We start from the raw sequence: 14,056 nt of genomic DNA on the forward strand, positions 1-14,056 counted from the left end.
GAATCGGTATTTAAGCATACTCATCCATAGCAAAATTTTATTCATTTGATAGTAGGAATGCAAGGACGCTACGCTACCATCTTAATGTATCATTTTGATACCTTGCGTTTATCTGTCATCAACGATTTGAGAAAATTCCGAAAGCGCGCCTCATTCCCAAGACAGCAAATAACCTAGCCAGCCTCAACATACATTCCTAGCGCCTGAAGGAATGCCCCAAAATGCACTCTGAGAGATTGTAATAACCGACTGAAAGATACCATATGGTCATAGAAAGCTGCGTTTTCATTGAGATGGTGCTCTTGTAGTAACCAGCGGCCAGAGCCATCTCTTTCGGAGATACTTCACCACTGTGGACCATGTCATAAATAAGCTCGTTGTTGGAAGAAGCGAGATTTGGAGCCATCTTTGGTTGAGCCACTCGTGATTGTTTGTTAGGCGCCTCCCGAAGGACACTCTTACAAACGAAGACATTTCTAAAATTACACTGTATTTTACGAACGGAACAATACATACCGAGCTTACAAGGGACTAGTATGTCATGGGCGAAAAAGACACGAAAGAGTGTAGGTAGTTGCACCAGTTTCGGCACGTATTGTATCACGCGAGAGAGCACACATCAGGCAAGGGATCCACTCCCAGTGGAAGAAAGAATGGAACGAGTCGAGCACCGGCGCCTATCTGCGTCAGATCGACGACTCACTACCGGCCAAGTACACCAGACCGCTCTACGGCTCTCTGCCTAGAAATCGAGCGTACTTATTAACGCAGTTGTGAACCGGACACTGCTGGTTGTCAACATACGCAAAGGCTTTCCGATTCCGAGACAACGATCTGTGCGTCTGTGGCGAACGGGAAAGCGTTCACCACATGTTGTTAGATTGCCCAAGATTGGGAATGTTAAGGAGAGAGCTCCGAGGAAAGGTTGGCAATACTTTCAACAGCATATCAACTCTGTTAGGGGGACCAGGAGGAGAAGGAAGAGGTAAGATTGACAGCGCTTCACGGACCAAGACGGGACTTATCTTAGTGTGGTCTAGCTGTAACCAACAGTAGACTATTAGTGGACGTTAATTTACCGCTTTTCTAAATAAAGACTATACCTGATTCAGGTACGAGCCGAGAAACAATGTGTGTGTCCTTAAGGGGTAAACTGTTTTCGAATTCTACTGTACTTCACTGAAGAAGGAGCAGGATATTATCTCAGAGACCAATTCAGGAAACAGATGATCGACGTTGATCGAAAGAACGGTGGACTGCGAGAACGAACGTTGGTGGCGATAATTCTATTGTGATTGCGTGCCGAGCAGAATGGCAGACCCACCCAAAGGGGGCTCAGGTTGCGGGGATTGGTACTACAGGATGGATCAAAATTAGTTTCACCATTTATTCACAGAGATTCTTTCTCGAACCCTCTTTCTCGAGACGTTATATCTACTGCGGATAATCTGCCCCAGAGCCCATTTCTTTGCAGTACTCCAGCACGGTTGTAAGTAACAGTATATAAATAGCTTCTGTAATAGATCTGTATGATCTCTAGGGATTCTAGAACGTTGATTCAGGAAAAAAAGCCCAACAGGCGGGAACGGGGCACTGTTGGTTAACTACAAATAGCTGGATCTTTTGATAGATCAATTATCAGACTTGTACCTCAATCCAGGGTTCAACTTTTATTTGCGGGGGTCATGCTAAACGACGTCATCCATTCATGCGTGTTGTATCTACCTATCCTTTGGAGTTTCTAGTGGGGGAAATTCACAAACACGATTTTTTGACTCAACAGCGTCGGCTGCCTTTTTGCAACAATATATCCTACAATAAGAGGTAGGGAGGATAGACATGACTACCTGAGTACATAGACAAATGTCCCATATCTCGTGGAGAAACCGAACTTTTCGTAGACTAAAAGCAAAGCTTCGGTTTCCAGTCCTACCGTATTGAGACATGTAAAAGTTTTGGCTTTGCATCACGACTCGAGGATGATGGCAGTATATGGGACCAATATACCCTTTTTAGCCTTAGGGTTAGCTGCGTGACCTCAAGCTAGAACGCCGTTGGAAAGCCGCAATAGCTTGTGAAAATTCATCGGCTCCTTCGAAGACATTAGGTAAAGCAATTTGCAAAATGTAAGCCCCGTTCACTTTGTCGGTCACCATGCATATCCCTGGAAATTCGTTCATCTGCGACATGAGAAACTGTTTTATAACAGGCTCACTACCGACATCATTCCTTGTCCCAGATTTCCTTTGTTTGGAAACTGTTCTATCGGTGAGCTTGAGCCCATTATGGCATGAGGACGTGGCTAACTGGTTGACAGTACATCTTTCTGTTTTTCGCCTCTTTATCGGTTTGGGAGGTCGCGAAGTAGAGGATCGTGTGGTCGCCATTTAGTTCTTTGTATTGCCTCTAAATTTAAGCTTTCTTAGTATTGGGGATTGGTTGTTGTCTCGCAATTCTTCAACAATATCAAATCAATGTCCAAGTACTTGTATTTATAAGGATTCCAAGCTCCAGCACCGCATCAATATTTATTCAATTGCCATTGAGCTCTCATGACCTTTCTGAAAGGTCTTTTCTGCCCATTAGTGTTCATTGCTGCAGTTGATTTCTAATGTATAAATCTGGTTTATTTTCAAACTGACTATCTGCGAGAGATGGGGATCACAAATCTCAATCTGGGGCATAATATTTGAGGAAGTGCTAATCGGTCAACTTGCCGTCGAATCTTGGACGGATCACCTATCCGTTCCTATGTTCTCTATTCTATGTTACAAACTTTAGTTGTCCGCTACAAATTTTGTCCGTCACATTTAGTGCTGGCAGTTCGTTCATCAACGACACTGGACAAGGTGACATGGTTGACTGAATGCGCGCTGGCATTTATTGCTTTGTCCGTGGCTCAGCCGTCCATAGGTCTTTGACCTATCTTATCTGAAACAGCTATGTATTTCGTGGTACCAACAACAGTGCTATCTTACTATCTTACTTGAAGGTGGATGTCGAATGCATGTTTCATAACGAAACATGATTGGCGAATGACCTAGTCCCCATGACCATCTCGGACGCAAAGCAACAGACAAGAGGAATAGAGAATATCATTTCCATGCTGTACAGAGGCGCTCGAAATCAGTTCATCTCTACACTCTCTTTAATTCTTTGCTGAACTTTGTTTTGCATAGCGCTATCTCAACCACCTTCTTCTGGAGGGGGCTAGTTGTTTTTGGCTCCAATTCCACCGGGAGAATGGAATTCTTTTCTGTTCCTATCCTCCCTATTTCCATGCCGGTATTTCGCAGGCTTCAACATCAAGTACCCCCTGACGCCTGCCAAGTTCGTGTTTCAAAGTACAGGACAGATCAAAATCTGTTCCACCATTTTATTCTATTTTATTCTTTTTTATTATTTTTCAGAATCTATTGTTTAGTAACGCCAGACCTAATGTAGTTAGTCGAAGGCAGACCGTTGCTCATATCCGTTTTGCTATTCGACACACAGTATCTTTCTTGTTCTAATATTGCACGGTAGGAGAATCTTCGATTGTGTCATGCAGATGTCCCAGATAAACGTACCATTACTAGAGAAATCACAATTCCAAACGGTACCCCCATTAAAATGCATTAAAATGAATTAAACCCATAATAGGCAGACCCTGAGGTATAGCATGTTTAAACAAAAAGAGGAGAGGGTTGCGATAAACAAGGTCAAACAGAAATGTGACGTACAGGACCATTAAGCTGCTACAACAGATCTTAATAAGGAACGATGATAGTCCTAATCTCTGAATTGGCTCCCTCTGCCAATTCCACAAGGCAACTGTAAGGTTGGAAGCTACACTTGCATTCGAAAGCTAATGTAGTTTTCTCTATGGGCAATATGAGATTAGTTTCGATTTGCCCAGTTCATACACCTCGAATAATGCTAACCAATGGTGAAGTTCAGGAACTTTCCTCTGCTCCAAATTCCAGTCAGGGTAACTTCCTTCAAATCCTATAAGTATCGAGCCAACAGTTATTTCTATTCTGTGTCCAGGCCAAATTTGATACTCTTCTCGCTTAAGCAAAGGCGGAGCTTATTGGATATTTTTCCAGTTGACCTCACATCTTAGGTCGAGTTCCAAATCATTATGCATTGGCTGCACGGCGTTAGGCTGTGGGTGTCCCACAAGTGCGTAATATTGCCTATTTAGGTCAATACGTGGCTTATAAAATTATCATATGTTAGTCTAGGGCACATAACCACCATTGGGAGACGTGAATGCAAAAAATGCATTCGCTCTTCAAACGTCGAGCCATTCCCTTACCATCTTCCAATGCCAGTGTCTCGGCAAAGCGAAGTGCTCCACTGCCAGCGCTGCCATGGCCGCCGATCGCCTTCCTACCATCGCGATTATCGGAATGACCCTACCGCAAATCGTCCTATAGGCATCTGCTCTCGAAGAAAGACAAAATGTGCTGCGGTGAAAGCAAGCTTGGAGTTCACTCGTGCACCTCATCACTTCCGGATCCATGAGTTGCCGGTGGACTGAGCAAGTGAATGATAAGTCTTTTGCGCTGCAGAAGCCTATCTTCAGCCAACAAACACAAGGATTTACTGGATTTTAACGCTCTTCGCGATAAAACATTTACTCGAAAATGTGTTGCTATTATTTTACCCACAACAATAGAGAATGTAGCTCCTAGGAAAGTGATGAAGATCTTCTTAGGCACTGTTCAAGCAGCATTTGTATATTGGGCTTGCTTCCTCACTTGTTTTCCTTTTCCTCTGTCATGAATTGCGTGGGAATTTTTATTGCTCTAGGGGTGATCCAATGACCAAGGATACCGACTATCGCAATCTGATTTTCCGACGTCCAAACGTCAAGAGACAAAGCGAGTGTGCAGCTCCTCCTAGCAAGCTCCTCTTTCACGTAAGCCCTACTTGAATGGAATTCCTCTTTGATTCGGTTGAAAAGAGTATCAGCAGTCTTGATGGGCAAAGAAGCCCCGTTTCTTCAATGAGTGCCCTGAAAGCCGGATGCTCCACCACTGTGAAAGGCTGTCTTGTTTGAATGACCCATCGGACTAGCATTTCTTCAATGCCAGCCTTCTTTCTCGGCGACTCCAAGAACCGGTCGAGGCTTCCTTCGACCGCGGGTGAGAAGATGGAGTCGGCCCCAGACTTAATACGATGCTTGGTCTGGAGATGCACCAACAAATTCGAAGTGGAACCATACATAGCGCGCCAAATCTCTGGAGGACCAGCTGCAATGTTTGCAAATCAGCAGTCGGTCTTTTTTCAGTGGGCCACCCTGCCCAATCAATCAGTATTTAGCATTCCTGCGTGGTGGTAACTTCTCAGCACCTACAGTGGCATTTGTGTAATATTTGCGCCCTGACACATCTACCCTTGAAATAGCCGGTCTATTCTTACTTCATACGCTACTCATCGAGATTATACCCCGGTGCATCATTTTCCCAATCTAGCAGAGGTACATAAGAAGTTTTATATCGGAATACATACGTGATTTAAAGTTCTACCAACAAAAAATAAGTGTATCTGGTAGCTTGTGAAGTACATGTACTAGGGTGCAAATACTAATGAAACATGACTTTACATGTCGTCACTGGCAAGTTGAATAGAAATAGAAATTGAGTCCCAAATATATAGAAATTGCGGTGAGATCGAGTAGCGCATAGATATATATTTTAACAAACTATACGAATTCACCCACAACGTGCTTTCTACCAGTCATATTAAGACATATATATACTATAATCATGACGCGTTATTAAATCAGCTTATATATCATTTCCGCGACCAAGCTTCTATTGTGTGAACGTCGAAGCTCATTTATCTCAGAACATAAACAAGAACAAAAAGTGGGAATCTAAAACCAATCTCGAGCTCTGGAACTGTTCCACCAGCGACGGTGATCAAAGAGAAAAAGAAAGTCGAAACGAAACCACCGGCCCGTCGAGCAACACTGTCGCGTTGTCCAATTACAAACCTGCTTTACAATCTTCCTTTGAAGAAGTGCGGCTAGTTGCCGTACTTGGCGAAGCCGCAGGATTGCCGTTTGTCTGATCGGCAACCAGAGTTTGCGAGCTAGAAAGTTTCTGCGACAAGATTCTGATTTCCTGGTCTCTGCCCTCTATTATGTAGCGTTGCTCATGAACCAATTTGGTCAGATAAGCGATGTCGCTTCGTGCATTTTGGAGGTCTTGAATGAGCGCTGGCACAACTACTTCATGAGTCTCTGAGAGGCCTGTAACAATAGCGTCGAGCTCAGGCGCAAGATTCACCAGATCGGCGGCGGTGCGTCTGAGATTGATAGCGAGCGAAGTATGTTGACTTCCATGCTGCCGGCCTGACAAGAAACTGGCGTCCCCGAAAGCCGGCCCCGAAGGTTGCCATATTGCATTGTCGCGGGAACGGCGGGAACCTATAATTCCCGTCGAGTGCAGCGCGTTGTGATGGGGAGCAGACATGTGTGGCTGATCTCTGCCGTCGAATCTAGCTTCTAGGACGGCAATAGGGCAGCAATAAGGCTGTAGTCGTGAGGGCTTTGCAAGGCTGAGAAAGCTGAGAAAGCTGAGAAAGCTACGCACGCTCACCTGAGGCTTATGAAGAGAGATGTCGTGGGTCGTGCTCTTTATAATATAAAGCTGTACGGCCAGGGCGGGTGAGATCACCAGAAGGCGTCTTTATCAATAAGCCCTAAGTGGTGACGAATGGCCACTGATTTGTTCTATTTTCACGAAATGCCTTCAGGCCCGACGGTATCCAGTGCGTACAGTCGATCGACTAGAGCGGCAACAGCGTTCGTTACACCGGTTCGCAAACGAACTAGATGCCCAGTTTCCTCACAAACAGGCTACCAACTCCGCCGGCGGACTATCAAATTAGGGGCGCGCCCGGGGTTTATCATTGCCCTAAATCAGCCGACGGCCGATTGCAGGTAACAAAGAAAGCCTGGCCACAGTCGGCTCACTGACGGTAAGCCCACTTAGGTGAGCTTACCGCCATTTAATAGTAAATTAGAATTTTCCGGCAAGTGCATTAAGTGCTAGCTAGCCCGAAAACGCCCCGGAAATTCCTTCGTATCACATCCTTTAGCCCATTACTTTGAGTGGGGCCCCAGTCCAGCCTTACCTAACCTTCTACTAGCTATCTAAAATATGAAGGCTGTACAGAGGGAATATCGGGCCTACGAAGTTACAGCGGTCGAAGAATGGATAAAGATTAGGGCCCTAAGCCACTGCCCACAATTCCAATATATGGTATGAGTTAGCAGAATAGTGGTAAAAGAAAAGAAAGTCTGCGGGCAGTCGTTGAACATTTTATCAACAGTTTAACTTCGAGGTACCTTCGCAGTCTGTAATCTGGGACTCGCCTGTCCGTAACTCAGCAAACACCAACCTCGCATGTAGATCACCCATTTGGCCACAATCTCCCAGTTACATGGTTGAGAACTCTGGTCAAACCCTGGTCAAACCTTGCTCCGCAACAACACTAGGAGTTGAACCAATCTGTGAGTGGCTCTACATAAAGGGACCTTGGATCTTGACAAAATCAGCAGCTGGATTTGTTGTTGCTATGGCAAATTCGAAAATCAAGTTGGCTCCAGGCCGACCAAATGATAGGGCACAGCAAGAACAGATTCGCAAGCGTCGGCACAATCTCTTCAAACGGTTGAAAGAATTCAACGACCGCTACGATATGGATATATGGCTGACAATGCGAATGCCGAGCGGTTGGGTCTACACGTTCTGCACGAAGGAGGACGAGGCCCCACCAATTGAGGCCGACTTGGTAAGTGGCAGGCCCCGTAAGCATCATAAATCTCATTGACATACTGATGACGGATGTAGCAGATACAAGGGTTTCCGGTGATCCGAAAAACCCCGGAAGACTATGCCCCCAAAGCTGAGCGGCAATTTGTCGTTCGCAGCCCACCGGTATTCTCGTTGCGGCGCCCCCAGTACTGCCGCAATAGCGGCCACTCCTCAGAACCAGAAGCGCAGACATCACATAAACCGGCCGTGCAGCGCCGTAACGACAGAAAGGAGGAGCCTAGAACACCAATTGACGGTGATAGCCAGTATATGCCAAGCCCCTTTTCTTAGTTTCACTAGCTCCCATTTTTGTGCTCATATATTCCTGGAAAAAAATGAAAAATATGCTCATGCATTGGACCTTGTCCCGGGCACATATATCTTGTTTGTTACGGTCACACGTGCATCTTCTTGGTTTTGAGAATGTTGGAGCACCTGAATAGTCCCTGACCTCCTATTTTTTGCATAGGTGCGTCTTTTCTTTCAGCTCGAAACTGATGCCAGTTTACTTGTTTACGTGGTGGCATCATTCTGAAATCCTGATACTCACTCCTCGTGCTTCAGGGTCAGACCTGTGTTTATTGTACTGGATTGCAGAAGATGGCTGACCATTTTCCATTTTCTATTTAAGTTTCGCTGGACGACCTAGTTAGTGAGGTTATGAATAGTCTCGCCCGAAATTGCTTTCCATTTTCGCTCTGAACAAAGTAGTTTCCAAACCTCGAGCATGCGGTACATTAATCACGATATAGTTATTCCCGCAACCTAAAACCCCTCTGAGGTTGAAATGATATAATAGCTGAGATGAGATCCCCGCCCCTTAGTCATGTTCGCGTCAATGGGAAGTACTTTGGAACAGAATGCCAAACTGCAATGACTATATGAAGGGAATAGTACGCATTGTCAGTAATGAAGCGTCTCGCCAATTGGAAAATCTGTTTTCATCGACACTGTAATAAACAAGAGAGGAATATTTTGTAGGTCTATAGCCCTTGGTCATCTGATACGATATTTGTGGGAACGTCGATGGTGTCTGGCATTAATTGGGATTTGGATGGCATGGACTATCTGTGGTCACTAAACTTTACATGCTTGATAGATGGGCTGGAATATACCACGTACCGTGGCTTGTAGTAAAATCCTTTTGATGACTTGGGGTATTTGACTCCATAGCATGGGGTTGCTATATATCAGTTAGCGCGTATAGACTGAACACAGCGCTTCAATGCTATATTAGTAGCTCACAATAGATTTATTCCAACCAGCAAATGCTTCTGGATGGATGACGAGAGCAGAAATCTATAAAGCTTATCAGAAGTTGATTATTCATGGAAAATAAATGCATTTACCATACTAACGGCCAAAGCAAGGATTGCCCAAATAACCATTGTTTTATTTTAATGTTTATTTCGTGTTCTCTAGAAGCACTCAGACGAAGCGAGGCTTATATATACAAGGACTGCTGCGTGTGAGTATAGGCCGTCCCAGTGGACACAGTGTTTGACCGAGGAAGATTAATTTCTGAAGACCAGAATAATCAAACGATGGTTATAATTGTTCCGTGCTGAAGAAACATTCTTTGTTTGTGGTTTTAGGCCCCGGGGATGTGGGGGGAATTCACTCTTTACTGTGGCGAAAGCCCGCCAATATAACAATTACTCCCCAAAAGTGGTATGTAAGTGATACACGATCATATTTGATCATTCCTATTATCGAGCTTGTATATATTACCGCTGTCTTCGTAGCCGCAATTTTGAGATAAGCTATGAAATTCCTAGGAACTAGGCGATCGCGAAGTCACATGCATTTCCTAATACTCAGTATGCCCCATATCTTTCGCCCAAAATCTTTTCACCTACCCACTCAGCAGGGGGATATGTAAGCAAGGGTGAGCAGATAGATTCATTCTCTATCGTGCGAATTTCTCATTTATCGACTTCCAGATTTCTCTCCGCCACATAACGCCAAGGCTTCGTTTTAACGCCTGAAATGATCCACAAGATCTCGAGCGATCACGATCTCGCATATAGGTACAGGAACGTGGCTGGATATAGAAAATGTGATACAGTCTTTCCCGAAACTGGCGCCACTATTCTACTCTTTGATTGTTTTGCAGATCTGTATTACTAAGCGCAACTAGTCCATCTTAGGAGTTTTTCCGCGTATTCGTGGCATTAGGCACTGTATCAATAATTACACCCAATACCAGTTATGATGGTGGGGCTGTATTTGCTTGTATTATATCCAAGTCCGTCACCTTTTACCCCGCGCCAAAAGATGATATCCCCATACATTACAATAGCCGCATGGATGGAAATACCATCAGACCCTGCTCTCTTCTGGCATGGGATTATCCATGAGATTGATTCTCAAAAATGGAGAGTTTTGTATCGCAGATAGTACAGACTGCTTGTTGTAATAACAGAACTATCCTATGAATATTCCCTCAAACCAGAATCACACCATACATGTATACTTATATGACGTCTTTTGCAATGTATCGCGCATACTGTACTACATTTGCGCTAATCAACTCGTTTTTTCTCATTTCAATAGGCTCGGAACGATACGAGGATGACTTGGTCGCAAATATGATATCAGATAAAATGGTAATCAGGTACATTCTTAATCAATGCTGACCCATAGTCTCACCCTCAGCCACTGAACGATAAGCAAAAGCCATGGAGACTTATGGCTACTCAACATCTGCGCCTTTCGAACTTGCGTCAGTGAGAAGCAAGTGGAAAAAAAGATTTTTGCGGCACCATAAGTTCTTTTTGACCGAGGAACCTTGAACATCCCCTCTAGGGATTAGAAAGTTTGTCTAGTTGCAACCCTTCGATGGAATGGTTCAAATTCGCGAACAGTGTTTTGAAACTGGAGTCAGAACAATCATGCCGGTAAGTTTGACCACGCTTCGGAAAGGGGCCGGATGATTCATACCACCGTGGCGATCTGAATGATGATACCTCCTGTATGAGATTTTTGTAGCTGATGCCCGGAAAAGGGGTTGCAGGCGTCGGTGAAAGAAGAGAGCTTGACCGAATCTGCAAATTAAGAGCCCCATACATGATTGATTTGCATTCAAACCCACAACCTCGATCTCCGCTTAGAAAGGCCTCGCATGTTCCATGAAGATAGAGCATTACATTCTCGATAGCCTCTCGTCGAGATTTTTCCATCGACGCTGTTATTCTATTAGGCACAATTCACTTTTTGTAGTATCGTCTCTTACCGATGGCTTGATTGGGGATCGGAAGCCCCCTAGCATCAATGAAACCTTCACTCCATGACATAGCAGTTGATGTTGCTTCTGTAAACTGTGTAGGGTGTTTGAAAACCCAAGAAACCCATAGCCAGAGTACTAGGTCTCGTGAAGATGCCGTAACCTTTTCATCCAGAGAACTGAACCATATATCGGTGATTATGTGTAGAACATCTTTGCAATCGTAGTAGTCGGCTATAGCTGCAATTTTGGCGAGCATCTCTAGTGTCACCTTCTTCGGTATGAGGCTGTATTGACAATGTATGGCACGAATAATAATGAGGAGCGCTTCGGGATCCCAGCCATCTGCGGTAACCTCAACCGAACCCTTCTGCAGATAGGTTTCGCTTTCTTTCCAACCGCCGGTGAGAGTTTTCTTGAAAAATGACGAGGCAAACATCATATGCTTTGCCGAGACCTGAATGCGGAATTCTCTTCTACTCATCGACTCACACATCTGTGTTTCCAAAGCAGAGTCATCGGTAGCAGCGCCTTCGGGAATGGACTCCTGATGAGAAATTGGGTTGTGAGGTTCTGGAGGGCCATGAGAGAGCCTGCCAGGGACCATATCTTCAGCAGCATGAGCAAAAGGAGAGTTTGCGTTATGCAATACGATTATCACTTCACCATCTGGATCAATGATATGAGTGGAGGGATCCATAGTTGCAATCTTAAGCAAGGCCTTCGTCGCAGTTGAAGATAAAGGGAGACAAAAAGCACATGGAAAGGGAGAGGAGGGAATACACTACGTCAACTGCTAGTGGGTCACCGATACAGTAACAAAACCATAAAATCGTATTTAATCTCGGTACGATCTGTATCTCTGAGAGGCACAGGAAAATCAATAACCCGTAGGGTTTTCCTAATATAGACTAGTTTGCTTATATAATAGTATTTAAGAAACAGTTGAAGAGTGAAAGTGGTGGCACCAGTTTTGGGATATAATCGTGCCAAGCCCACCAACACCTACCAGTATTAGGTGTTGGTGGGCTTGGCACGATTACTGTACAGTATCCACAACAATCAAGCTATAGCGGCAATACAATAATCCGCTTAATTAATAAACCGACTTGGTGTTAGATAACCAGATAACTACGGCAAAGGCTTGACTTGAAAGGTTGGTCAGGTAGTAGTTACATAATCAAGTAAAATGATGAGTGATCACCCCGAGCCGAGTTTATCAGTCAAACTTTATTAGCGTGCATCAACTGAACTCTTTGTTGGTGGATCCCCTGTACTGATGGTATTGTCCTGTCACCCTGATACGCACTACTCATGCATTAGGGTTAGACCTGTATCTACAATACTGGGTCATGACCCACAGAACTCTATAACAATACAACTATCATACACATGCTACAAGACTCTTCTCTTACATGTACTTTCCTGTCTCTTGTTTTTGATCGTTTCAGGGCCGATGCGCGCGACGCGCGCGTCTTCCAGTATTTACATCCGTAGTAGAATACTGCTAAGTAGGACGGGTCAGGGGCAGAGTAGCTGTAATGGGTATAGGGTGTTTCGAAAGAGGGTTCGTAATGTAATACGGTAATTTTAAGATATTCATAGGAAGCGTAAGGTCCGTCAATCGGAGATATAGTTTTTCCGTAGACAGCAGTTGTTCCAGACGTGTCACCTCTGTGGATGATGACACCTTTGGGGAGTGTACTTCCATTACTCGCCACCTTCGCATCAGGCTGGAGAAAAACATGACATTTGCCTTGTCTCTCCTGGTATCTGGCCTGCCACCACGGCCGCTTATCATGTGTTTTTTTTGGCGAGGAGGGGGTGGGGTTTGCACTAAAAGTCGGTTTTATGCCAGACCCATGCAAAAGCGCCCAGCGCCTCAAAATTCTGCGGTGCTACATTATGGGAGCCATTGCCCTTCTTTCTCCGGGGCGAAAAGGTGTCTAATTATCGACCAATTTCCTAAGCCAGCAGGTTTCGCCAAGCAGAGACAGCAATATTTCCTCTACCAACGATGCAAGCCCTTGCATAACCGACATAAATATGAACGCCTGCTTATCGCAGGCTTTCTTCCTGGGAAGGTCAATTGTGGTGGGGAATAATCGTTCATCCTCACATGGCTATCGCCAAGGATGGGAAGAGGTGAATATAACTGGCTGCTGAGATGTGCTATCCTGCCTCTTTAGGTACCTATTCAGAGCTACCTTTGCGTCATCAGTCATCATTCCCCATGACGCTATCTATGGGGGTTTCAAAAGGTATAAAACTGGGCTTTTCCCTCATAGCAATTCTGTTCATCTTTTCACTGTATAACATCTTCACTCACAAGAAACACACCTCGTCAACCCAGACATGGCAAATCAGAAATGCTTCTGTCATGCACAAAGACTTACTCTCACGTTACAAATGGCTTTGGAAGGACCTCCGCCTCCCCAACAGTTGAAAGAGAACATCTCCAAGCCTAGATTACCGAAGAGGGCGTTGTTGGCTTCTGCTGTTGATGGTGACAGATTTGTTCGAAAGCAGGAGGGAATCTTGTACACTGGCACCGGATGTAAGTTTAGCACCATGCAAATTGTTCGGGATCGGGACTGAGAGCAGCATATGATCAGGTCATACCTCTAGCTTCCCTATCCGGCGGTATAGAAGAGGCTAGAATTGCTTTGGATTTTACAAAACGTCTGGTTCTTTAATTTCAGACGAAGGGGCGATGTGCTCATTTCGGTGGACGTGAACAGATATGGAAATAAACAAGAGAATATTGCCGTATTTTGAGCCTTATAGTATATTGTACATTGACGGAAGAATTGCATTAGTCGGCTGGCTGTCGAAGACCTGTTCATCGAAAATTAAGTATCCGAATATTATATATTTGATCTACAGCACTGAAGATTTTGGCGAGCTCCCTCAATTCAAGGTCATCCTTCCCTTCCAGCTACTATCGGCCGGTTCGGAGGCCCCGATAGCTCAATGTAGGCCTGGCTGGAGGGCAGATGAGTGGTACTCGGCGTTT

At 44.8% G+C, this 14,056-nt stretch overlaps 4 protein-coding genes across 4 annotated transcripts; 2 read left to right on the top strand and 2 right to left on the bottom strand.

The window, feature by feature from the left end:
* Positions 1–5,978: 5,978 nt before the first annotated feature.
* On the bottom strand, positions 5,979–6,467 carry N7471_013416 (uncharacterized protein; the record flags this gene model as incomplete). Its single annotated transcript, XM_057286135.1, has 1 exon — positions 5,979–6,467. The coding sequence occupies one exon, from the start codon at positions 6,465–6,467 to the stop codon at positions 5,979–5,981; it is 489 nt and encodes a 162-aa protein (XP_057129460.1).
* A 1,108-nt stretch (positions 6,468–7,575) lies between these two features.
* Positions 7,576–8,105, top strand: N7471_013417 (uncharacterized protein; the record flags this gene model as incomplete). The annotated part of the gene is made up of 2 exons (XM_057286136.1): positions 7,576–7,791; positions 7,851–8,105. 2 exons carry the CDS (start codon positions 7,576–7,578, stop codon positions 8,103–8,105), a joined length of 471 nt encoding a protein of 156 aa, XP_057129461.1.
* A 2,513-nt stretch (positions 8,106–10,618) lies between these two features.
* Positions 10,619–11,740, bottom strand: N7471_013418 (uncharacterized protein; the record flags this gene model as incomplete). The annotated part of the gene is made up of 2 exons (XM_057286137.1): positions 10,619–11,001; positions 11,050–11,740. 2 exons carry the CDS (start codon positions 11,738–11,740, stop codon positions 10,619–10,621), a joined length of 1,074 nt encoding a protein of 357 aa, XP_057129462.1.
* A 1,709-nt stretch (positions 11,741–13,449) lies between these two features.
* Positions 13,450–13,638, top strand: N7471_013419 (uncharacterized protein; the record flags this gene model as incomplete). Its single annotated transcript, XM_057286138.1, has 1 exon — positions 13,450–13,638. The coding sequence occupies one exon, from the start codon at positions 13,450–13,452 to the stop codon at positions 13,636–13,638; it is 189 nt and encodes a 62-aa protein (XP_057129463.1).
* Between the last annotated feature and the right edge of the window lie 418 nt (positions 13,639–14,056).

Source organism: Penicillium samsonianum (genome assembly GCF_028829775.1).
Source record: "Penicillium samsonianum strain IBT 33392 chromosome Unknown utg000009l_segment0_segment0, whole genome shotgun sequence".
Lineage (NCBI taxonomy): Eukaryota > Fungi > Ascomycota > Eurotiomycetes > Eurotiales > Aspergillaceae > Penicillium > Penicillium samsonianum.